Genomic DNA, 25942 nt, shown 5'->3' with positions numbered 1-25942 from the left:
AACTCACTCTGCCAGTTCAGGCGTCCCAGCACGGTGAGTGATGGAGTTCACTGCTGGAGAATCATGGAAAGGCTTCTGAAAGCAAAGCCTGCCTAAAGGCAGCAACCTCACACATTCCAGTCAGCCCCAGAAAGTGTCTTCAGAGGCTGAAGGCTGGTGGAGAAAATGAAACCACTTGGGGAATCTTAATTTTGCCTGAGACCCAAGAAAGAAATCCTCTCTACCCTCACCCCCCAGCCCTGTACTGCATTGCCCGGTGCAGTGGAAAATCCAGGCTATGCCATGCTGTGGGGTCAGTGCAGCTCTCTACAGCTTCTGCCTTTGCTTGCCCCATGTGCCAGGAAACGGTTTACTGTTTGAAGGTCTTGAATTCTTGCTCTTTGTTTTACCCTGTATGCAGCTCCTTTGCTACCTGCCGTGGTTAGCAGAAGGAGCTAGTGACTTCCCAGTCCATCAGGGGAAAAATCAGAAGGCTGCTTGCAGTTTTCTTGAAGGAGCCCTAAGCCAAGTCTGTGAGGCTTGTCCATTCGGTCCTGTGCTACCCACTGCTCAGCATGGACGTACCTCCCCTGAGCACAACGTGCTGCTTTGACAGAGGTTGAAACCAGACTCTGCACTTACAGGGAGCCACCCTGGGGACATCAGGAGGTCTCCATCATGAGCTGGTCTTCCTGCAAGCTGTCCTGTAGATCATTTCAGTGCCCTAACCATTCCTCAGTGCCTTCCTACCATTGCCGCTCGTGTTCTCCTCCTCTGAGTAACCTGGGTGTCTAGACCCTCTTTGAAATGGAGCCTGCTGATCTTTGTAGCTGCTGACTCAAGCACAGTCACATCTGCATGTGGGTCAGCGTTGGTGACTATAGTCCAGCGTTCGTTTCTTTGTGTTGTACTTATTTTTAAAGATGGGACACAGATTCCATGAGAGGCAGACTCATCTGGTGATCATGTGAAGAGGGTGACTGAGCAGCTGCTCATGGCTGAGCTGCTTTCAGGCAAGCTGGATTCAGCGCATGCACTGCCAATTCATGTAAGGGAGAAATTTTGGAGGGAAGAGAACAGCAACTCAAGGAAAACATGAAAACAAAGGCCTCTCTGTAGTCTTTCTTGTTACCTGCCAGTCCTGTTTGAATCCCAGACATCTCCTGGCTCTTCTGCTTTGCATCCCTCCTTTTCTGGTTTGGTACTTTTCCACAGCATAAAAAATGTGGGAACTTTATCTCTTCTGAAGAGAAAGGAAAAACAGGAGCTGCTTGCGAGTCTGGAATACAGCAGAGTTAATCAGCTTCATACTGCGCAAATTTCAATGAGAATATCAAAACTCAGGGCAGGAACTAAAAACTTAAGAGACATGAGGCAAGTGAAGGGGGAAGACTAATAATTTCCATGTTTGTCCCATACAACAATTTCTGTCCCCAGTTGGCGGGGGTTTCCACCAGAAGTGACTGATGATTTTTAAGATGTTTGCTTTGTGAGCAGGAGCCTGCTTTCAAAAAAAAAAAATGCTAAGTACTCACTGTACAAGCCTACAGTCTCCTGATAGATCTCAAACTGAGCAATCAAAATGATCAGTCAGAAAGGCATTAAAAGAAGTGAATAGGAGCAAAAAACAGATAATTATTACTGGTATCACATTATGGGCCCCGAGCAGGATGCTGGAGAAGATGATACAGGTTATTCGAAGAGAGGGAAAGAGCCCCTTTACCCATTAATTAAGAGATTGACAAGAGAGAAGGTTTTTGTCATCACTGAGAATGGATGGAAGTGAGGAAAGATGACAAGAACAGTGAGATGGTGCTAAAGCCAGTGTGTAAGGGGGAAGGTCTTGGGACCTCCCCAAAGTGACTTTGGAGGAAAGAAATGGTACATTTCTCTTACAAGGAGGCAGAACTTACATCAAGGTGGTGAACCTGCTAACTTAAAACATTGGGTATATGAGGACTTGATGGTGTCATTTACGCAACAAGGAGGGACTTAACTTTTAACCTGAAACTTGATTGTCCCACTTTTGTTGGAGTGGCACTTCACCTTAGGGGTTGCTTCGTTTGTGTTTTAATTTTTGTCATGAAAATAGAGCATTATTTTTTTACTATATTCAGGAGCAGTCACTCTAGAAGTTAGTTAACTTCAGTGTAATTCTATACCTGTCACTCAATTTTCTTCTCATCTTCCTGATTACTGCACTCTTACACAAATATGTGCACTTCTGAGTGCAGGAAATACATCTATGGGGTCTTCTGTCCTACTCAAAGCTCTGGCTTGGTACTGGTTTGAACGGGCCCCCCTCCTGCTCTGCCCCCTGCATTGCCCCATGGGTTCCCCTTGCCAGAGCCTGGCTGTCAGGTCTTTGCTTTGCCTGTCTTCCAGCGGCTGAACTGCTGCTTGTTCACCCCGTCGATGGAAAGCACGGTCGCGCTGCTGGAAGTGATTAGCGTGGAGCTTAATCAATAGAACTGGAACACAGCGTTATGATTGAAACAGCTGTAAACTACTGCGAGGGAGTCAAAGGCAGAGAGGGAGGATGACTACCGCTCTCCATGCCAGCAGGGTTTCACACACCACACGCCCTTTCAGCCCAGCCGCAAGCAGCACCCGCACCCTTTCCCTTCGAATTCAGCATCCACACTTTCCAAAAATGATCTCGGGCTCTGTTTGAATGCCTGGTGCGTTTAAGTAGGTCAGAGTCAACACCAGTAAGCATGGGGCATTTACCTTACTGCTTCATTGCGCAGGGAATTGCAGGAACTGTCTCGTGAAAGCTGGTGTTTTTACAGCAGCCAGCAGGGGGCGGTAGAAGCTAACAAATAAGTAAAATCCCGCCTCCATTGTCACAACCAACCAACCAGCAAATCCCCTCTTTCACGGTGCGCAGCGCCCGTGTTCTAAAATTGTGTTTCAGTAGTATGGGGCGGGGGGCGAAGTAACACTTTTTCGTAAAAAAAAAAAAATTCCTAATGTCTAGTCGGAATCTACCTCCTTGTAGACATCAGGAAATCTTTTTTTTTACACTGAAGGTGGTGAAACACTGGAACAGGTTGCCCAGAGAGGTGGTTGATGCCCCGTCCCTAGAAACATTCAGGGCAAGGTTGGAGATGTCCCTGCTTCTTGCAGGGGGGTTGGACTAGATGACCTTTAAAGGTCCCTTCCAACCCTAACCATTCTATGATTCTATGAAAGAAAACTTTCCTAAATGGCTTAGTCTTAAATCTTCCAGATGAGACAGAAATCACAGTTACGGAGAGGATTTATTTCCAGGCCGATCATTGTCAAACACCATCCTCCAAGCGCCTGCGGCTGGGGATGCAGTCTCCACCTGCCAGGCTAATTTATCAGTGTGGGTGTTGAAAGGCAGAGGGGTTTCTGACAGCAGTCCATCTAGGCTGGCTCCAAGCAAAAGTCTTGGGCATTTGGGGCCTTTGCCCTCTGAAGCAAGTTTATGTTTTCTATTGAACTTTTCCTTGGGTGAAGGGAGGAGAAAAAGCCTGTAAGAGAAAACAACCCTGGGTAGAGTTTACTTTGATAACCTGCGAACAGTGCTTCAGTAGCTGTGGAGACAGCTGGGTCAGGACAGACTTCACATTAAGACCCTCATTAACCACTTTTTTCCCACTTTGCCAGCCAGTAGTGCTAACTATCAGAAGCCACATGTTCCTGTGCTCCTAGCAGGGCAGGATGCTTCATCTCAGCAAGACGTTCCCCTCCTCGCCATTTCTGAATCATCGAAGCCCCTGGAACTGCTGTGCCAGACCCAGCATTGTGGTTGGGTCTGTGAATCACCATCCTGGCAGGCCTACCCCTGTCCCACTCCAGAGCTTCACGCCAATGTTCCTGGAAAGACCCGCATCACTGAACCGGGCGCTTATGCTTTGGCCCCTCCATACTGACCCAAGCTGATCTCTTACCACCTTGCCTTTACCCTTCTCTGAGCTACCACTGATACCAGCCTTAAACCCTGACTTGGCTGTTCATCCAAGCCAATTCCAGAATATGAGTGACTCTTACTGGGCTGTGTAGCCAGGCAGCCGTCACCCTGAACAACCTTCAGATCCTTCCTCAAGACAAATTTTTACCCTGGGGTCACCACGTCCAGCCAGCCATGAACTCCAGATGGAGGAGAGAGTTATATATGTGTGTGTATATGACCACGCGTGCACAATTTCTGGGGCCTCTTTCTGTCCAATCCCTTGGGTCATTCTATACTTGTTGGCATTCAGAGAGCAGTGATCGGAGACAGGAGCCTCCAGACAAGGTGCTCCAGAGCTCCGTGCAGCACTGGGCCTCTGCAGCTCAGCAACGAGTGGAGGAGCTTTCCAGGGGTGGGAGCAGAGGCTATGTGTGGGTGGGAACGGCCTTTCTTTGTCCTGCCAGTTGTTGGCCGCTTCTGTAAAATCAGTCTGCATCCCCTTATTGGAATGCAGCCAGCAAAACTTGGAGCCAAATCCCAGACTTCCAGACTTGACAGCTTTGACTCAGGTAACCTGAGAAACCCCAAGAAAAGTATTTCATTGTGGCTCAGCTCTTACGGATGGCTCAGTGCATCAGTGGTGGGCAGCAGGCAGGCAGCAGACCTTCGGCAGGAAATGCAAGTGGCTTTAATAGCAAAGACTCACCTCTAGTGATAGATTCTTCTGCAGAAGTCCCAAAGTGTCCTGTGAACCAATTTTCAGCCCTAGTCTCTGGTCTGTATTTTCTCACCTGCCTGCCCCAGAAGCTTGGTGGCTAGATCCAGCCTGCATCTGTAGGTCAGAGCGTTTGTTCTGCCGTTGCTCTACCTCTTAGCTCAACAAAAGTATTCCTGTCTGCATGTATCCGTCCATGTGGTTTGTTTTCCCTTGCACCATGTGAACGTCTGTGGGGAGCCTCCTCTTCACACACCATAGTTGAGAGGCTTCTTTAATTTTATCATTCACTTAGTGTGCTTAAAAAGGAACCTGAAAATAAATTTAATTGGACTCTTGAGAGGAAAGCTGTAGGGAGAGGAAAGTCCTGGAAGTAAAGAAAAGGAAAGGATTCATTTGTATCATCTTCACGGCTTTTCTTTAACTGTTCCAGGCTTGCACTTGATACATCTGCACTAACTTGAGGTGGAACGCTCTGCTGATGAGACTGAACCACAGAGCAAACCCAGTGCCTGGTGTCAGGAGGTTGTGTAGTCTCATAACCCTTGTACTGTCACTGTTGTGCTGGAGGACGGTTTAGAGCAGAGGAATCGTGAGGTGCTTCCTGGGACTTTTCTTAAGGATGAGCAAAATGACTCTCTGGCTTACAGAGCGGAGAGTCTCATGTTTGAACTGCTGGGGCTGAGGAGTTCATCCTGAAAAGCTTTTGCGTGGCCTTTGAAAAGTCCTGCTCAGCAATGCGTGCCAAACAATTGCAATGGCTTAACACATTTGGTTTTCAGAGACTTGACTGAGGGATCCTAGAGAGAGGTTTGATCCTGCTAACGTTTGCAAATGTGTCTTGTTCTAGTCGCTAGTGAATTTGCGCTCTCACATACAGCAACAGATGCAAGAGAAGAGATGGGGTTCTTCCTGAGACTTTCTGGTTCTGCATACTCATTTGGAAATCAATTTAATGCATTTTAATTGCCTATTTTTCTCCTTGGTTTTCTCCTTACAGCTACATACCAGCAAAAAATAATAAGGTAGAGTCTAGCCAGGCAGGCTGCTAATGAGGAAGCTTGACTCAAGAAGATTTTAATTGTCAGCATTTGTTCTTCAAGATAGCTATTTCAGCATGCAGGGATGTCACAAAACAGGAATGCTGCCATTAGCTAATGAACAAAGGCATTGGGCTCGTACGTCATTTTGCTACACAAAGAACCAAACGCTTAAGTCCTTGACCAAGCTATAGGAGCCTGGCAATCTATTGCAGGATGCTGGTCCTCTCACCCAAATCATCCCCATAAAGAAAACATCCATTGTGCGTGAAATACAGTTGGAGCAGAAAGACGGAGATAAAATGTAACGTGTGAAGAAGAGAAGGGATGTGTTAAAAGCCCAATCTCTTGCCAGCCTTTCATGATCCTTCTGGTAAAGAGAAGCTTCTGGTTCTGACAAGCTGATCAAAGGGCTTCTTAGAAACCCCACATCCGTGGGGCATTTCTGTGAGAAATGGGATTTAGCTGAGGTCCGTGGCATTCCTGGACAGACGGAGCAGGCGGGGTTGCACAAAGTTGGACTGGGAGTTGGGACCAAAGCCAGCCCACCTCTGAAGTGCCCCTGACTCTGCAGCTGGTGCAGTTCAGCAGTGACCCAGGTACCCCTGAACACTGTATCTGAAACTTGCCATCGCTATTGAAGGAGTACACGGCAGGCAGCTGGAGACACCTGTGTTCAGCATCTCCATTGTAACCCTTCACTTCCAATAGCACGCGGTTTCCTATCGTTTCACCTTTTAGGCTGAAAAGCTCCAAGTTTCATCCCTGTCCAAGGCCACTGTCTTTGGAAAGACTGAGCAGCACAACGTTTGGTGAAAATAAGAGGGGAGGAGAGTATATTGCTTTACACCATCGGGCTGTATTTCGTCATTACCCACTTTACGTGAAATGTAAAGGATGACCCTCAGTAGCGCGTAGCCACAAGTGAGTGAATAAAACCTCAGCACCTCATTTCATCACCTGGAAAATAGTTCCTTTCTCCCTCAATACTTCTCATCCCCAGGACTGTCCTATCATCCTGAAATTACTGGGGGAAGGGGGAGCAGGGACTGGTGTTTGCAAGCACCTGGCACAAGGGGTCATATTCAAAATTGCTGCTGGACTCATCCAAATCCTGTTCACAAAGTTTGTGAAGATGAGCCCAGAAAGGTTTAAAGCAATAGTTTTGTGTTTGCTGGAGTTTAACAAGGTTACTGACTCTGCATCAGAAAACGAGGTCAGTAAAAAGTATACAAGTACTGGAGTATTGGTATTAGAAGGATAAACTTGGGTTAGAGAAGAGAGAAGGGCCATAAATAGGACCGTGCACACGAAGAGAGCTGGTAGGCCAGATCTCCCAGGGCTTGGGGCTGGGACTTGTTCTGTTTAAGTGCTTTGTAGAAACGAGCCCAAGGTTGGCGTGATACGCTAGGTGTCCAGATGCAGATGACATAATGATAGGAGGGGAGGCTGCTGATAAATTTTGGGAATGCACCAGACTACAGGAGGATTTGGAGACGCTAGGGGAATGAGCTGGGCTAGTACCAAGGAATTCAGTATTACACAATGGAAGGTTATTAATTTAGGGAGAACCAATAGTACATTTAAATGCAAATTTAACGAACTAGAGCAGGAGGAAACTACTGAGGGAAAAGACTCAGGCTGGTGCTCAGGAGCAGTAGGGATAGCAGCAGCCCGACAAGTACATGATAGTGCTGCTGAGATTTTGGAAAAGAGGGCTCATGCTGCAGCCGGGGAGTTCGGGACTCCACATTGGGTCGCTCATTTCATGCAGCAACCAGAATGCTCTCAGCATGGAACCCGGAGCCCAAAACAGGCTGGCCCCTGATGACAGAAAGGGAGAATACAAAGGGTACTTCACCACTGCCAGACCTGTTCTGTGCGTTGGGATGTGGAGCCTCGGATCCAAAAGGAGATGCTACTGTAGCACGCGTCCTTGGCAGAGATGACTAAGGACATGTTCAGGCCCCCAGTGCACTTGGTTGTGACCACAGCTCAGCAATACGTGCCGCCTTTAGTGTAAATCGGATGGGTCTGGATCTCCCCTGTGGGCTGCGGGGGGAGACGCGCTCGGGGACCAACTCCCAGCAGAGGGGAGAGGACGAGAAGGAGTTACAGGGACCTGTCGCTAAAAGCAGGCTTTTCTGGGGAGCTTGCTTATGGGCTTGCCAAGAGGCAATGGAGCCCCTTTTGCAGTGGAAAAGCCACGCACAGCCTTTCCTAACTCCTGACCATCACAGGCTCAGCGAGGCCTCGCGTCCATCATCCTGGATCGCTGCTACCATGAAACCTCCTGCAGCAACCCTGCTCCTACAGATGAAACACAGGCATCTGGAGAAAGCTGCTTTACACTGCCTGAAAACGAAGTTTCCAGAGGATGGATGAGGTGAAAGCCACCATCCTCGCAGTGTGTAGGAACTGATACCTACCACGGGTCCCAGTCTCCGGCAGACCTCGTAAATCCGATATTTCCCTTCTTTCCCTGAAGAAGGGTCTGCTCTGCTCCCAGCTTCAGTCCCTGGGTACCCAACCAGCCTTTCTTTCATTAAATACTTTAGGAGTGAGGCAAAAAACTTGTTACCACCCTCAGTACCAGCAACTAGGGAAGTCTGAAACACATGGAATATTTCCAGAGCTGAAATACATTGTCTGGTAGAAAACTTTATCACTGTTCCTTTGCAAGTCTGTCTATACCGCACAAGTATAAAAATTTGCCAATTCTTTAGTAATATTTTACAAACAGAGTGTTTGTTACACATGCTTTTATTTCTTAACCGGCCGCTGTACTGCACATTTCATCAGTAGCATCCAGGGAGAGACGCAGAGTATCGGTGTTTTCACTCTTGACAGTTGTTTTGGCATGGGAAGGGAGTGCCCGAATTACTGCGGTGGGACGCCAGGGTCCGGGATTCAGCCCACTGCCGGCACCCACCTCGGTCCGGAGCAGCCGCAGAGAGGAGATGCTGCACGTTGACCACAGCCAGCAGCGAGGGGTCTGCCCAGAGCACCAGGTGCATCCCCTGCACGCAATTCAGGTTTGTAGAAGGGGCAAACCCAAAAGGAAACAAAGCGGCACCAACGCAGCGTGTATCATTATGAAATTATTTCTCTGAACTAATGTCTCATTTTAATTCAGTCGCAGCTTTCTGTACATGGGTCTGGTGTGGCTGTCTGATGTCTGTCTTGATTTTTAAAAGTCTGTGTCTGAATGGGTGACTGTAGCTCCAGAAAGGTTTAAGGCCCTTTGCCTGCAGTCCCTGGCTGCGTTCCTAAATAGGCGTTTAAAAAGAGTCCCCTAAATCAAAAGCCAGGTAAATCAACAGAGCACTCAGCGTCGTAATGAGACCGGTTATAAGGTAAATTACAACATTATTCAAGCACACAAAATTCCTCCTCTGGCATTTGTCCTGCTAAGTGCAATGCACCTTCAGAGTGCTGAAATGATTTCTGGCAGCCACTGAAAGGGGCTGTGGTGGGGGGGATGGGAGCCTGAGTCCAGCCTCTGCCTTTGCACCAGCCTCCAGCTTTGCGGGGGACTTCAGGCAGCGGCTGGCCACCACACAGGTGTGCCCCGTGTCTTGCTTGGAAGGTTCATGGACGTGTTTTCAAAATGGTGCGGTACTGGCCACAAACAGTGCCCATGTGCTCTCTGCTTTTCCAGCAAATCTTGTTACCATTTTCAAAGCAGGGGATTAGAAAGACTTTAATTAGGGACTTGGTTAGGGAGGCTTGAGGCTTATAAATCTTTTGTTACAATGAATGAAATTCTGAACAGATGCTGATGCTTTTGAAGCTGCCAAGACCCGAAAGATGGGAGCGCAGACCCTAAGGAGATGGCCATTATTATATGCATTGGATATATAAAAGGCCGTAAGGATGTAAGGGCAAGAAGCCCAAAACAGAACAAAATTTCTGTGCAGAGCACGGGTGGCTTGTTCTGATCCATACCTTGGATTCTGCGCATTTATTGTATGAAAATATTTGATAGTGGTAAAATTTGGGGAGGTCCCCCCCCCGTCCTGCTTTCAAAACACTTTTGTGCAGATGAAGCTGAAAGACTCCCATTTCACAGGAGACCGCATGGAGAAACAATTTTTCTGGTGTCTTGCAAGCCGCTCAGGGTGCAAGCCGGGAAGAGAGGCCATGCCTGTCTGTTGTGCCGTGCTACGAACCTGCGTGCACTGATGAGGCAATAACCAAGGTATTTCAGTCAAATAAGAGGTTCCCTGAGAAATACTGTAGCTTGTGCGTGCAAAGCTCAGCGCAAACCGTCCCTGCAGGTCTGCTGAGGCCCGAAGAAAAAGAGAGAAAAGCAAAATGCAAGAGGGAATAGGCACACTCACATGACTTAATATCGTGTGAAACTACTCTAGTGAACATCAACCAGAGTCTTCGGCGATTAAAACATCCTGTATAAATACTCCGCAGGTTTGGGGGTGTTTTTTTAAAAGACAACACTACATCCACATGCAGGGAGAAGAGAAGGCTCCAGGGGGACCTTACAGCGGCCTTCCAGTACCTAAAGCGGGCCTACAGGAAAGACGGGGGGAAACTCTTCAGCAGGGCCTGTTGTGATAGGACAAGGGTTTAAAATAGAGGGAGGTAGATTTAGATTAGATGCTAGGCAAAAAATTTTTACAATGAGAGTGGTGGAACACTGGAGCAGGTTGCCCAGAGGTGGTGGATGCCCCACCCCTGGAAACATTCAAGGCCAGGCTGGATGAGGCTCTGAGCAACCTGATCTAGTTGGGGATGTCCCTGCTCCTTGCAGGGGGGTTGGACTAGATGACCTTTGAAGGTCCCTTCCAACCCAAACCATTCTTTGATTCTATGCTTCTATAAGAGCTGAGGGCAGAGGGCAAATTCATAGATTTGCTTGCAAAAATGAACAGAAGGGGTAAAAAGCGATCAAAAAGTGCCCGTTCCAACCTGTGGCATTTGGCTCCTTCCAGAGGAGCAAAGGAGCGGTGTGTGCGGTTCGGAGGAAGCGTGTGTCGGGCAGCTGAGCCACGCAGAGAGAGCCAACACAGGCTCCAGGGGCTGTAGGCGGCTCCAGCGTTGGAGGGGCTCAGCCAGCCAGCAATGGCTGGCGATGCCGGGCAGCGGGAAGTGCAGCAGTGCTGTGGCAGTGCTCCTCACCCACCCCATGGCTGGGTGGGAAGAGGGAGGGAAAGGTCCTTTCCTACTCCTGCCCTCCTTGCTTCTATGATATACAGTTTTTTTTCTTGTGATTTCTCTGGTACAAATTGATTGCCCTCAGGGCAGTGGAAATCGGTGGGATCCCATAAAGGCTACGCCCGAAGACAGAGGCTCTGTGGCCTGCTCTGTCCCCCACTGCACTACATTCCCTTCTTCCCAAACTCTCACCCTGGTCCAACCGCTTCCAGTGAGCCATGCCCCACTGCCTCCTGCAAACATCGCCTCAGCGCACAGCAGCATGGCCAAGTTTCTCAGCCTGACCCGGGCCACGCAAGCTGCCACATGCTCGGTCTCAGCCAAGGCAGAAAGGTAGAGCGGGAAAGGCGAACTCTCCCTGGCAATTAACCTAATTACTGGCTAAAAGCAGCGAGCGTTTTGTTTTCAAACGCAGCTGCCTCCGTCGCAGCGCGAGGGAAAGGGAGCACCGGCTTGCCCTCTCGTCCTTACTGTGGGATGCGTGGATGGAGAGGGACCACCCGGGGAACCCGTAAAGCTCGCCGCAGTGGAGATAAGCCATGATACAATGGCGGTTAGCGGAGGTGCTGGAGGAAGGTGAGGGTTTCTTGCTGGGGCACATGTCCACTCAGCCCTGAGCATCCAGTGGAGCAGAGCCTGCCGAGGTCCCCCCACCCCCACTGTGAGCTACCCAGAAGGGATTAGGGCTAGTGGGTGAGAAACCAAGCTTGGACATGGGGAGCCCTGTGTCTGGTCTTAGTGCCCGAGCTGCCACGCGGTGATTCCCGTTTCAGGTCCCTGCTGACCCAGCGCTGGAGGTCACCGCAAACTGCTCCAAATACTCCAAGAGTATTTTTCTTTCTTTCTTTTTTTTTTCTCCTTTTTCTCCTGTGGAAAAAGTTGTAGGTTTGTGTGTCGGAAAGTCCAAATTAATTAAAACTAATTGTAGCCATAGCAATTACGGGCAGGGTTGAGCCAGTAGATGTAGGAAAGTGAAGCAAACAAGGCAGGGGCCGACCAGGCGCACGGGCCTCGGCAGCAGTGCAGAAGAAAGGATTTGGCATCTGGGAAGTGGCTTTTTAAAAACGGCCAGGGTGCATTTGCTACAATAATCCACTGAAACAACAGCCGTCTAAAAATAGGGTTGTTTTCTGTACGAAGCTCCTTTTAACTTCGTTAGTCATCGGCAGCTCCCAAAATAAGCTCCGTGTAACAGTCTCTCCTAGTAGCGGCTGTAAACAAACTCGGGGAGGCGGGAGGAAAGGGAAGAGGAGCAAAGGGCGGAGGCGGGCGGCCCCGGGGCGGCGGGACCGGGACCGGGGCCGGGGCCGGGACCGGGACCGGGGTCGGGGCCTTTGCGGCGGGGCCGGGGCGGGACCGGGGCCGGGGGGCCCCGCTCTGCGCCGCCGCTGCCGGCTGCCTACGCCGGCCGGCGGGGCCTTGGAGCGGAGCCACGGTGGTCCGGGCAACGGCATTAAACAGGAGGAAACAGACGGGGGATTCCGTCATTTCGGCGGGGAGCGGGAGGGGGCGGGCAGGAAAGGAGAGTCCCGCCGAGGGGAGCGCGGCTCCCGCCCCCCCGTCCCGCGTCTCACCCCCGCGCCGGCCTCCCGGGAAGGCGCCGGGATCTCCCCCCCACCTCGCCCCCGTCGGGCAGCTCCGGCAGCCGCCCAGGCGCACGCGGGACCGGGGGGAAACAGCTCCGGCCCCCTCCCCGACCTCCCCGGGAGCGCCGAGCGCCGGCAGCGCGCCGCGCTGTCGCAGGGGGGCGCTGCGGCACCACCCCGCCCGGCAGCGCCCCCTGGCGGCGTCCCGGCGCGGTGGGGGGGAGGCCGTCCCGTCCCGTCCCGTCCCGTCCCGCTCCGCGCCCGCGGGCGCTCCGCAGCTCTGCGCGGGGGGCGGGCGCCGAGGTGTGCGTCTGCCACGTCCAGGCGACCCACCCCGGGTGCCTGAGGGCAGGCCTCGAGGTTGGGGATGATGCCGCAGAGGTTTGAGGGTTTCTCCCCTCTTTTTTTTCCACATTCAGTTTTCCTTGACAGAAAAGTGCCGCCCTTTTGTTTTTGTTTTTTCCACACCCGAGGGGACGGCTGGGTCGGGGCTGGGGGGTGGGCTGTGCTTCTCTTCGGTGAGGTCCGTCTTCCAGGATGATTTAGTGGAGGAGCTCGCTCCGAGGAGCCGGCCGCGGCCTCCTGTTCCCCAGGAGCAGGCAGGATTTCGTTGATATTGGGTTTATTTTCAACCACATGTGGGATGTCAGGCACCAGATTTACGATTTTATTTTTTTTTCTCTTCATACAACAGATACGCTCAAAACCACCCCAACTCTCCGCACGCCGCCGTCCAATTCCAAGAGGAAAGTATGGTCCCCCCTTGCCAGCTGTGGGGGCAGCGGGAGGACGCAGGGGGAGCGCGGAGCGAGGGGAGCGGGGCTCGAAGGGGCGGGGGCGGCGCGGCCCCCCCTCGGCAACCCCCGCCCGAGGGTCGGGGGGCGGGCTCCTGCCTGTGCCAGGGTGTCACGGCCGCGGCGGGGGCCGGGCCGGGGCATCCCGTGGGTGGGAGGTGGGAGGAGAGGAGCCGCTGTGGGTTGGGAACCTCTCCTTCCACCCGCTACGAAGCGATGAGATACAACTGTGTTGCTGAGGTATTTACAGAATAATAATAAATAAAATAATAATAAAAAATCTGGAGCGACTGAAAACCGAGTCCACCGGGTCTGTTAGTAATTTAGCAGAATGGGATTTTCCTTTCTCTCTCCTGCCAGTTGATGCTCTTTTCCAAATTTCCACAGCGGGGGAAGCCTGCGATTTTTTACATAATGATTTCAGCATGCGAGGCTGCCTCGCTTCCCCCCCTCCACCCTCCCCGCCGCCCGCCTTCCTCTCTCCCCCGTCTCCTTTCCTTCACTTCGCGATCCCCCCGCGCCGCCCGCTCCCCCGAGGGGGCCACCCGGCTCCCACGAGCGGCGGCGGGGCCAGGGGCCGGGCGAACGCCGTGCCCTCCCGGAGGGGCGGCCGGGTCCCGTCGGTGCCCGCCGGTGCCCGCCTCCCGCTGGCCGCCCGCCGGCGCCGGGGCCCGGCTGACATCACGGGGCCGGGGCGGGGAGAGGGGCCGGGAGGGGAAGGGAGGTGGGGGTGGGACGGGGGGGGGGGAGTGGGGGGTGTTTTCCAGCTTTAAAAAGGCGGCGCCGGGCGCGCAGCCCTGCGTCAGAGCGAGACTTCCCTGCTCCGCTCCGCTCCCTCACTCGCCCCTCGTCCCCCCGTCCGCCGCACCCGGCGGGCGGGCAGCTCCCGCCGCCCCGTCCCGCCACCGCCGCGGCGCGGGCAGTGCCTCTGAAGTCCCCACGCACACCCGCCCTCCTCTCCATGCCCCGGCCCCGGGGGGGCAGCGGCGGCGGCAGCAGCGAGCTCCTGTGCCTCCGCGGGCGCGGCCACCACGCCGGGGGCGGCGCGGCCCCGGCGCCCGGGGCGTGAAGGCGGGCGGGCGGGCGGGCGGGGGGCCGGCAGCGGCCCGGGGCGCGGCACCGGGGCTCCGCCGCCCCGCCCGGGTGAATGCCAAGCGCTGCCCCGCCGGCCGCCGCCGCGCCGCCGTCGCGGGACGCAGCCAGCGGGAGAGAGAGGCCGGCGGCGGCCCCGCAGCGCGGTCCCCCCCCGCTCGGCAGCACCATGAAGGCGGCGGAGGAAGGTAACGAGCGGCACGGCGGGAGGGAGGGGGGCGGGCGGCGGTGTCCCCCGGTGTTTCCCCGCGGCGGCCCGGCGGCCGCTTGCCAATAGGTGTCTCCTCCGCCCCTCGCACCGCGCCGCTGCCGGCCGCCTCCCGCCGGGCCCGGGCCCGGGACCGTTCCCGGTGCCGCTCGCGGTGCCGGCGGGCAGCGCCGCTGCAGTCGCTCCCCGCCGCCAGCGCGGGACTGCGAGGGCGCCCCGGGTCCGGCCGGGGGTGGCGGGGAGGATCCCGTCTCCAGACCCCGGGGTTGGTTTTGGGGGCAGGCCAGAATGCGCCTTGTAGTTGTATCCGTCCCTGGCTCTTGGGAAAATCAGGGAATCTCCAAAAAACAAAAAAAAAAAGTGGGTCCCGGCCAGTGCCAGGCGCTGCACCAGCCGGCCAGACCCCTCCCCGCCGCACCGGAACAGGCGGGCACGTCGCTGCCCAGGGTCCCCCGTCCCCCTGGGCGTGCGGGCTCCCCGCTGCCGCTGGCGCGCTTGCCCCGGGACCTCGGCTCTCCGTCGTGGCTTCCGTCGATGCCCCGTCGTAACCTTGCCGCGGAAAGCGCGCTGAAAACGCAGCGGCCAAGTTTGTGGAGGGAAAGTTGGTGGGCGCGGGGCTGGAGAAGCGCTGTGCGGGGAGTTGCTCGCCTGGACTGAGCTGAGTCCGGCCAGGGGCAGCGTTTCGCTGGCGCTGGGACCGGCCTCAGCCTCTCCTGTGCCACTCGGGACTTGTTTTTGTTCCCCCGCCCGGAGCATCGTTACCCAGCCCCGCTCTGCCCACCGGAGAAACTTTTGCTCCTCGCATTTCTCGCCTCGCTCCGGGAGCGGGGTCCCGCAGGCGGTCACTGGGCATCACCCCCGCAACGCAGCAGGTGCGGGGCAGCTCCCAGCTCCCCGTTGCGAGCCCGAGGGACAGCCCCTCTGTCCCCCCCCGGCTGCTCCTGGGCTGCTCAGTTTCCTTCCGATCCGGTGGTGCCGCCGCTTTGCTGGGGCTGGGGCTGAAACAGCCCCCTGGGTTCGGGCAGGGCACAGCGAGCCCGCACGTCGTGGAAAGTGAAAGTTGTCAAAAAGCGTGTGGGCTGGGGCGGGAGGGGGGGGGGAAGGGGGAGAGGGGGTGTCGAGTCCACGTCCGCGGTGTTTATTCCGCAGCGTGGGAGTATGGGGCTTCCTTCCCCGGGTTTGTCCCAGGAAAGCTGGACGGGCGCTCAGGACCCATCTTTTCTTTTTTTTTTCTTTTTTCTTTTTTCTTTTTTCTTTTCTTTCGTTCTTTTTTTTTTTTTTTCCTCAGACAGATGTTTTCACTCCAGGGGTTCATTTCAGTTGACAGGATCCTGCCAATGCAAAAGCTGCGAGCGGGGTTGTGACTGCGGCTCTGCTTTTGAAGCGTGCGAGCGAGCGCCTTTTTGGATGAAAGTTAATTACAGTTTTTATTTAAATAGCAGTGGCTTGCATGCCTTCCGCACGCGCGGACCTCCGAGGGCTGCACGCACGGCGTTCCCAGCGCTCCGGGCTTCAAGGGCACCGAACGCACCAACTTGTAAAAATTACACCCAGAAGGCAGCTGACACGAAAAGCGTACTGGAGTCCCTTAAAAAAAAAAAAAAACCAAAAAACAACAACAACCAAAAATATTCCTCCTCTTTTATTCCCGTGGCGTTGCTGATGCCTGTGTTAAAATGTCGCCAGCCCTCGTCGATGGTCCTCTTCCTCACTGATGTATTTTTGTAAGGGACTAAGAAAATGAGGCCGGCCAGAAAGGGTGACCCCATCCAGGCAACACGTCGGCGGCGCCCTGCAAGTGAGGCTTGCTGCCTGCAAATGAGGGTGCCCCTCGATTGCCGAACTGCGCCCGTCGAAGAAAACACTCGGTTTTTTGCTGAGCTTGGGAAGAAACTCTCGCAGAGCGGCCCGGTTGGGAGGACTCCGTTTTTTTTTTTTTTAATTTGGGTCGTAACGAGGTGCTCGTTTCGCTCTTCCCAGTTTAATGGCTCTGCTTTAAACTGGATTATTAGCGGGCGCGGCGCTGTTATTCCATCCCCACGTCTGGCATCACTTCGATTTTACCTGTCCGTAGCACGTCTTTCCTCTTTCTCCGAGGGAAGGATGCCGATCGAAATGTTTCATTGACGGCACCAATATTAATGGCACGGGCAGGCCAAGCCGTCCGGGAATAGCTCGGGACAATTCGCTCATCCCGCAGGTACCGCAAGCAGGAGAGGCAAAGGAGTGAGAGCTGCAGAGTGCCTGGGGGCCCCTCCTTGCCTCCTGTCCGCCGCCTCCGAGGAGCAGACAGCGGGCTGGGGTGGCAGCGGAGCGAGCCCGATGAAAGCGGTGGGGGCCGGGGGCTGGGGCGAGGCTGCTGTCACGCCGGTAGGCCCTGGGAGGGGGTGCGGCGGCTCCCCCTCTCGGGGTAGGGGCCGCGGGACTTGCGCGGGTGCGGAGGGCTGGGAGAGGGTTCCACTGTTGCCGAGGCCCTTTTGCAGGCTGGGGTAACTCAGGGACCCAGGCCACCCTCACCTCCGCCCCAAAACGGATCTCAGCCCCCGCGGGGGGCCCTGCGTGCCCGGGGGCTGCCCCATCGGAGCCGGGGGCTACTGGTGCCCCCCGGGGGCTGCGAGGGACGAGGCTGCAGCGCGGCTCGTCCCGGCAACGAGGGGGAAAGGCGTAACGGGCTCTGATGGAAAAAAAAAATTGTGTTTTCCTGGCACTTTGTAGCGGAGATTTCAGCCGTAAGCCTGGAAAATGGTATTCCCTAAGTTTAGGAGGGAATGCCATTTCCATAACCGCTCTAAAAAAAACTTTTCCTTTTGAAATCCGGCCCGAAGCTCGGGGAGCTGGGGGGCCGGGCCGGGGCGGGGAGCGCCTTCGCCTGGCGGAGTCTGGCCAAGGGGACGGGGAAGTCTGACGGAAACGCGTTTCTCGACAGAAAAAGAAAAAAAAAAGGGGGGGGGGGGGGGAGTCCTAATTTATTTTTCCCTGATTTTTTTTTTTTTTTTAAACTCGTACGAGCGGGAGGGGCGGCAGGCCGGGGGAGCGCTTCTCGCCCCATCGGTCCCCGGTGCCCTTCGCGTCGGCCCGGGGACCTTTCCCTCCCCCCTGTGCCCGGAGGCAGCCGGTAGCATTGGGAGTCCCGCTTAAACGCGCTTTTTATAGCAGCTGGCACTAGTGGGTGCTGCGACTGAGCGAATTAAATAATAAATACATGAAAGCGAAGCCTCCTGGCTCGCGCACGCGGCGCGGTGGGGACCCTCGGGGGAGGCCTTGGCAGCCGGGCGGGCAGAGCCGTGTGTTGCGCCTCCGTCCCCTCGAAGCACCCCCGGCCAAGGGCGGGAAGCGCCACTCCTGCCTCGCTGCGTTTGGCGGGGGGCCGACACCTGCGGCGGCGGGAGCATGTGAAGCCCCGCTGCCCGGCTACCCCCGGGGAGCCGGGGTCCTCACGTGTGGGAGCCGCGGCCTCCGAGGGATTCCCCGGGCCGCGCGGGCTGCTCTGAGCCCCGGCGGGGCGGGGGAGGGGGAGGGGGGGAGCGAGCACCGCGTTTGTTTGCATCGACCCGGAAACATCAACGGCGGGAGGGAGGGCGGATCAGAGGCGGCGGCGGCAGCGAGAGAGGCCGCCCGTCGGGGCTGGGGTCACGTTACCGCCGGCAGCGGCCGCCGTCCTGCGCCGCGGCGGAGCTGGCGCGCAGCCCGCCCCCGCCGCCCAGAGGGAGCGCGGCCCGGCCTGCCGGCAGCAGGTGTCCGGGCGCGACGGGGCGGGCCCGACGGGGCGGGCCGGGGGCTGCGCCGCTGCCGCCGCCTGGGTGCCGGAGTGTGGCGAGGTGCAGGGTGGGGGGGTCGCGACGGGCGCCATGACGGGCGTGGAGGCCGAGCAGGAGTTTGATTTCGATTTCCTCTTCGAGTTCAAGCACAGCGATGAGGGCGGCGGAGGTGGGTCGCGACCGGGGCACCTCCGGGGGTGCCGGCGGAGGGATGCTGCGCGGAGCCCTCCCCTGCGCAGCCCTGTGCGGGACGGGGGAAGGAAGTTACCCCCGCCCCCGGGGGGAAGCGGGAGCGGGGGTGGGATCCCGCCCCGGCGCCTTCGTTCGCGGTGCCCTTGCAGCAGCCGGGCGAGGTGCGAGGGGAGGCGGCTTGGGAGGCAGCTGGTGCCTGCGTTTTGAAGCTGGGGGGTTGTTCGGGCTCAGCAAAGCCCCGCGTTGCCCGCTGGCGCGGGTGCCCGGTCTCCTGGCAGCCTGTGACCGGCCGGGTTGTGCTCGCAGACCGCCCAGGGCTGGGGGGGAGCGGGACACCCACACACCCTCCTCGCACAGCCCTCGCCATCCCCAAAGTCCTCGGGGGGTGGAAGTGGGGATCTGGGTCTTGCCCGTTACAAAAACTCACTTCTGCTTCCCTGCCCCCCCACCCCCCTCCGCCCCCGTGAGCTGGAGCTAGTTTGGCTCAGAGTTTAGCTTGAAGGTCATCCATAAATAAAAATAACGGGGCTGAATTTATCACGGGTCACACCGCTCCCAGTCCTGTTGTCTCGGTCCGGCTGGCTTTTTAAAATGACTTTTAACGATACTCGAGGTGGAGATGAGGCGAAGGAGCCCGGAGTGGGCACAGACAGAGAGAAAGTTGTCGTTTGTTTTTTTCCTGCTCTGAGGTTGACAGCTACGGCGTCACTGATAGCTGCTCACCATAAAAAGCTCTGCTACAAGCAGATGATATAACGCTGCCTCGGAGTCAGGCTCTCTCTGTGTCTGTGCTCCATCTTTTTGCCTTTAAATTGAAGCAGGTTCCCAAATCCTTGCCGGTAGCATATCGCAGCCTGCCAGCATGCGGTTGAAGGCGTAGCGCTCCCCTTCCTGATGCTCCCCAGTTGCCCAGCTCTCCAGCACGTTGTTGGTGTCCAAATAGTTGTCAGGAGCTTCTCAGTTTTTAGAAAAATGTGGTTTTAAAGAGTTTTGCACCAAGCTTTTCAGCTGAGCGTCCTAGTAATTAGACACCTGGAAAGTGGAGAGGCCTAAGCAGATGGAGTGTCGGAGTCCTAGCGAGAAAGGTACCTAACTCCAGTAACTAATTTTGAGAGCAGGAATTTAAACACAGACCTAGATGTGGCTTCATCTCTAGAAATGTGAAACGGCCCTCACCACTGCTGAAGCCCCTCTGAGCTGCAGGTGTTCGGCATTCCTGTAAATAAAAACTGAGGGTGTCCAGTGCCTTGCGGGATCAGCCCGTTAATGACGGAAAGGAATAAAACCTTTGATCTGTGAAAGTAACTAGAGGTAAAAAAAAAAAAAAAAAATTCTGAATTTTTAATGTTGTCACAAAATGAAATGCAGTACATAAAGATATGCTCACAGATCGAGGGGTCTAGCTTCTTGTCCTCGTTACACTTAATTGAAGTGTGTGTTTGTTGGAATGGAACTGTTGCAGACCTGCACTGGTCTCTCTGATGCTGGGGTTTGGCCCAAGATATTAAAATACGCTACTGGAAGTGTCTTGGTAGTAAGTGCAGTGGTCCTAGGGGTCCCTGCAGATCACGGTCCTGACGACGACTCCATGTTAAAGCGTTAGGTTCCTTTCATCCCTGCCGGCACTGTCTGAGTCACAGCTGCGTTATGTGATGCAGTTTCATGCCTTTGTAGCCACCCCTATCTCCCGTCCCTCAGGACTGGCATTTTGTTTCTGCATGCCTACTTCACCCTGGTGAGGAAAACATCAGCATCTTATGGATGCTGAGAACGAATGTGCATTTGATGAATTTTCTAAATAAGGAAGTTGTGGAGAAAAATGTGCTTTTTCAGAAATTGTAGCTGGTGGTTTTTAGCTTACAGACCAAGGACTCAGTCCTGTTCCTAGTTCTGGCTTTGAGGCTTTTATATTTGTTGGGCATACTTACTACACACTGCCTGAAAATTTCAGATACCTAAATATGTGTGGAAGGCTTTGGGTCTTGCTTCTTTCAATTTTGAGTGCTATTGTGTGAGAAGTTGCATGACACATTATTTTTCTTGGCCCTTTGAAAGTTGACGTTTTAAAAATACGCATACTGCTTCTAAAAGAGGGCATTCCTTCCCATGTGCGTTAGGAGAACTTGTTGCTTAGAGCACTTGAGACTTTTTTTTTTTCCTAAAATTGGATTCCAAAGGCTGGTCTGAGCCTTTATATTGCGTGAGTGGCCTGGGCTGCAGATCTGCAGCAGACTTCAGTGGTTGAATTTCACCCTAGTCGTGCACTTGATTTTTTAAGAGAACTGCTGGGCACTCTTCACACAGGTAGTGATTGTCCCTGCTGTTTTGTTTGTTTGCCTGTTTATTTTTAATAAAAGATCTAAAAGCACTGATTCTGCGGGCAGCAGACGCTGCTGTTGTACCCCCTCTGCAAAGCCCACCTGGTGGGCGCAGAGCTGGGGTGGCCCATGGGGCGTACGCGGGAGAGGAGCCTCGCCAGCGTCCCGGCGGCAGTGCGGTGTCGCGGACATCACCTTCCTCTGGAGCTGGAGGAAGCCGTGAAGGGGTTGATGCTGCCTTGAAGGCACTGCTTAGACCTTATTTTCTGAGCTAATTTTTGAAACGGAGAAGGTCTTACCACTGTTGTACCACTTTGCGTTTGTTTTTTTTTCCATGAAGAGTGAGAGGGAAGTGGCGGTGGTTGTGGTGACACTGGGCTGTGCGGCAGGGCAGCAACAAAAGGGGACGAATTTTGCAAGGCGGGGGACTCTGGTCCGCCAGGCAGATCTGCTCCTGGCTGTGAGCACTGCAGTGGGATTATCCCTGTCGAAATGGCACCTCCTTCTCCATAGCTCCTGCCTGCCTTGTTGTTTGAGTAGAGTGCGAAGCTGCAGCGTGTTTTGAATAACCCAGTTTTATTTGTGGCACGCTCTGGTGTAATTTAATGACCCTTCCTCCGTAAACGGCCAATCTCTGAAGGCAGACTAGAGAGTGGGTTCAAAAGGCTCCTCGTCATTCCTACCTGTTTACCTGGAATGACACACATCAGCCGGAGCATCACAGAGTTGCTGTGAAACTGCAGCAGCACATTAATTTTTCCTAAGTACCGTTGGCCTTGGAGTCGTGGCCAGAGAGAAAGGCGAGCGCGGGATCGCCGGAGGATGACACCAGAGAGGGCTGAGCTGATAAACAGAAGAAAGAGAATAGCCGGCTGCGCTGGCATTACCCGCTCGGAGGCTCGTTTGCATCTGCAGCGCTTCCGGGGAGCAGGATCGCAATGGGAATAACAGCTGCAGTAATTAGTAAGGCTTTTCCGTGTCTCCCAAGGGAATTTGGGCACCAGGAGCACGTTGCCCTTCATTGAGGGCTGCCCATTTCCCTGTGCACGGCTCATTGGTAACTCTGGATGGCAGAGAGAGATACACGCAGCCCTGGGACAGGAGAGCGGAGCTGAAGGGATCCCTTCAGGAGGGCAACAGTGGAGCGAGGCAGGGGTGGTCTCTTATGGACCAGCTCTGAGATGCCAGTCCCCGTAGCGCATCAGGGATGGAGGCATGCGAAGAGCGGTTTGTACCCCTGCGCTGGGTTGGGGAGCCCGTCAGCCCAAGTCTGTGATGTGATCTGTCACCTTCCTGGTTTTCCGCCCGCCGACGGTGCAGCTCTGCTGCGGCTTTTATACACCCGGAGCTGTTAAATGGTTAGACCGTCAGCCAAGAGCACGCTGCTGGCAGTGCTCGATGTGGTGCACGCAATAACCAGCAATTCCGGTGGAATTTCAGCTATCGCAGAGTAGTGAGACATCCATGTTTATCCTTCACCTGGCCTCTGCCAGTTGGGCTGGAGGATAAGTGGTCCCAGAAACCAGAGCAGGTCAATAGATGCGTCTTGTTCCAAAATCCTCGTTAACTGGAACCAGTTGGAAACTTGCTGTAATGGAAATTTCGGTTGTGTCTAATTTTTTTAACATAATGCAGTAGATCATGTTCTTTGCTTTAGCCTGCCTCCGCTTTTGTTTTTTTTTGTCCTGTGTTTTTTGTGTATTCCAACTTTTCAGGGAGGGAATTAGGCTCACTTACGTAAAAGCACATCTCCTGAGCAGGGCTGCAGTCTCCAAGCGCTGAAGCAACGTTGTTTGAAGACTGGTTTTTTTTTCTTTGAAGGTTCACATAAGAAGAGTGTCCTCAGGATAAACTCAGTTTGTGTACACCCCCCTCCCAAGACAGCTTGTCTTGTGCTGTCCGGTTAGTGGCATTTTCAAGGATGATGTCCTGCAGCTTCTCGTGTGGGCTGGGTTGTTAAGGAGTGCGTTTTTGTGTGTTGTGCCATGTCCCCCTGCTCCAGCTGTCTGTGTTACTGAATGAGTGTGTTTGTGCAGCACTTCATATCATTCTTGTTTGTTTGTTTGTTTGTTTTCCAGAACACTATAATTATACATCTTCAAACGTAAATGCTGGCTTGCCCCTGAATGTGGCACATTCCTCATTGTCAACTCCATGTCATGGCCTTCAGACATCAAATCCCGTCATTTCAGTTGTCCCATCAACAAACCATCCTTCTGGATATGGAGGACACATGGACAGTGGGGCCTCCGAGTATTACCTGCCGCCAAACATCAGACCTAATGGAGCTCCAGCACTGGAAAGCCCTAGAATTGAGATAACGTCTTACATGGGACTTCATCATAACAACAACCAATTTTTCCACGATGAGGTTGAGGAGGCCATCCCGAATGCCAAGCGGTCGCCTTCCACTGCCACTTTGAACTTGCCGAACATTGAGGCGTACAGAGACCCATCCTGCCTGAGCCCAGCGAGTAGCTTGTCTTCCAGAAGCTGCAACTCCGAAGCGTCTTCCTACGAGTCCAACTACTCGTATCCGTACACCTCCCCCCAGACCTCTCCATGGCAGTCCCCATGTGTCTCTCCAAAGACCACTGACACAGAGGAGGGCTACCAGCGCAGCATGGTGGCCTGCACTTTGCTCAGCTCCCCGAGGCACTCTCCGTCAACGTCTCCCAGGACGAGCATCACAGAGGAGAACTGGCTGGGGGCTCGCAACTCCAGGCCTCCGTCTCCCTGCAACAAGAGAAAGTACAGCCTCAATGGCCGGCAGGCCTCCTACTCCCCGCACCACTCTCCCACGCCTTCTCCGCAAAACTCGCCACGGGTCAGCGTCACGGATGAGACGTGGCTGGGGAACACCAACCAGTACACCAGCTCCGCCATTGTCGCTGCCATCAATGCCCTCACCACTGACAGCACCATAGATATGAATGATGGGATTCCCATCAAGTCAAGGAAGACCGCCATTGACCACACCCCATCCATGACTCTCAAAACTGAACCGGCTGGCGAGGATCACGGGACCATATCGCCAACTGCTGATTTGTCACCGGAAGACTTCTCCAGCTTCCAGCACATCAGGAAAGGAAACTTCTGCGAGCAGTACCTGTCTGTGCCACAGCATCCCTACCAGTGGGCCAAACCAAAGTCTCTGTCTCCGACATCCTACATGAGGTAAGGGACCCTGACTTAGAGGCCAGTCCTGTTAATATCTTTATTGCATGCTTTTTATTCCTGCTTCCCCTTCCAGTCTCTGCTTTCAAGCAAATCTGCCCATCCACTCATGCCACTTAGCTGTTTCTTGCGATGCTGCCTTTGTCATTGGTGTGGTGTGACCACAAGTAAAGCCTTGAAGGGTTAAAAAGTCTGTCCTAGGAGTCATCCACATGTGGGTTGTAACTGGTTATGTGCTTCCCAGGGGACCAGCCCCAGCCTGAGCAATGTGGAAATGGGTTATTCAGAAGCTGGTCAAGCAGCAGGACAATTTGGTACCATCGAACTTATGGCTTTACTTAATATGTTTTTGTTGCAGGACTAAGAGATGTTCCCAGTATTGTGGCTGTTACAGAGCCTTTTACATTTACGCTTTATAGACAGTGAATACAAAGAGAATAGGAATATGGTTCTTCTGTGCATTGGTTCAGCTTTTACTTCTCTTCATCTGAAAGCTTCTTACCAGTCTTCTTTTCCTGTCTGCATTGGACAGTGTTTTTCTTTTTCCCCCTTCCCCACGATTTTTATGTTTAAAGAAGAAAACCTTATTTGTCAGATGATAGTATACTGGTCGCATTTATTTATCACAGGAGGGCTCCGCGTGGGAAGCGCCACAGAGTAGCCAGAATTTGGGTTACGTCCATGGCTTTCTCTTTCAGTCTCAGTTATGGTCTTTATTTTGGAGTCTTCTAAAGGCTGTATATGCAGTGGCATATGGTGCAGGAAAAGAGTTTGGCTTTCCACAAGTTTGCAATCCGATCTCAGTCCCTTGTTGTGATGGCTACCCCCCTCCTCTTCCTCCCAAAGCCCTTCTGACTTCTTCCTTTTGACAGCAGAGCTGGCTTTCTCAAAATGAATGATGTGAACGTGTAGCTGGAATGTTTTAATCGGTGATAACTTTGCTGAATCTCAGCCCTGCCGGTCTTATTTTTCTCTAGCCAGCACCTCTCTGCCACGCACTGTCTCCCAAAACTGAGATTGAGCGCTCTGTGGCCCTTTGGGTTACAGCATGTAGTGCTGTGGTCCCCTTCCTCATCGTTCTCCTCCTCCTCCATGCGTTGCCCATGCTCCTTGCAGGACCCTGGCTCAACTGAGCACTGGGAAACGCAGCAACCCCTTTGGGTCTGGCCGAGCCAGCCAGAGGTGAGTGCTGGCTGCCTTTCGGAGCTGGGATTGAGGCTTTTAACACCGGACAAATCCCTCAGAGCCTTCCCGCATACTTAAAAAAGCCTTTTATGTTCTCCCACTGAAGTGCCAAGTAGCCCGCCCTCATCAGAGAGGCCAGCCGTGGGCTTGCTCATCGGGGAGCTGCTTTTTGCCAAAGACTTCAAGGGCAGTAACAGGGCAGTTTGACCAAATGGCCTTTTGTCTTCCCCTTGTAGCGAGCGGCCCGTGGGCACTTCGCTGCAGCCCGTCAGGAGGCAGCCGGCCTGCCTGCGCGCTAACACAAAAAAGAAAGGTGAAGCGTACAAAGTGGAGCCCCGCTACGTTGTGTATTTAACATTTTTTTCCACTGTTTTGGTCTTGTATAAAATATGTTTCCTGGTTCACAATATGTTTCCATGTGATCTCATTAACTCGTGCTCCAGGGCAGTTGGAAGTTACTGTCGAAATGCGATTTTAAGTTATTTTACCAGTCAAATACACTGACCATGCTTCCTTCCACCAAAAATACCTCTCGTTTTATGTATATGTAAGTGCTGGGCAGCTGAGCATGGACGTCAACAAGATCACAGCCTACGCAACAGAAACTATGTTATTTTAAGTCTTTCCAAAAAAATTGGTTAAGAATTTGTCACAACAGAGCTGGATTTTTTTCCTGTTATTTTACACATCTGTTCTATTTCAAACGCGAGGGCTGCAGGGGTGGGTTCCAACAAACAACTCGGGCTCCAAAATCTACCCGCTTATAATGATTTTGAGATAACCAGATTTGATTGCCTCCTC

At 53.9% G+C, this 25942-nt stretch overlaps 1 protein-coding gene across 5 annotated transcripts in view; it reads left to right on the top strand.

Moving 5' to 3' along the window:
• Nucleotides 1–14350: 14350 nt before the first annotated feature.
• The window catches only part of NFATC1 (nuclear factor of activated T cells 1), a 113129-nt gene continuing 101537 nt past the window's right edge, over nt 14351–25942 (top strand). For 4 of the 5 annotated variants that reach the window (XM_086743141.1, XM_086743139.1, XM_086743137.1 and 1 more), the window contains exons 1-2: nt 14351–14491; nt 22858–23956. In XM_086743141.1, coding sequence (XP_086599267.1) covers nt 14359–14491; nt 22858–23956 — 1232 coding nt within the window. In that variant the 5' untranslated portion in view covers nt 14351–14358. Of the gene's footprint in view, nt 14492–18242; nt 18439–22857; nt 23957–25942 lie in introns of those variants that run through there. The other variant, XM_086743138.1, reaches the window with a different exon arrangement.

The sequence above is a fragment of the Chlamydotis macqueenii genome, chromosome 2 (genome assembly GCF_036417535.1).
Source record: "Chlamydotis macqueenii isolate bChlMac1 chromosome 2, bChlMac1.mat, whole genome shotgun sequence".
Lineage (NCBI taxonomy): Eukaryota > Metazoa > Chordata > Aves > Otidiformes > Otididae > Chlamydotis > Chlamydotis macqueenii.
Note: the sequence above shows the minus strand (reverse complement) of the source record. Positions and strands in the feature narration are given on the sequence as shown.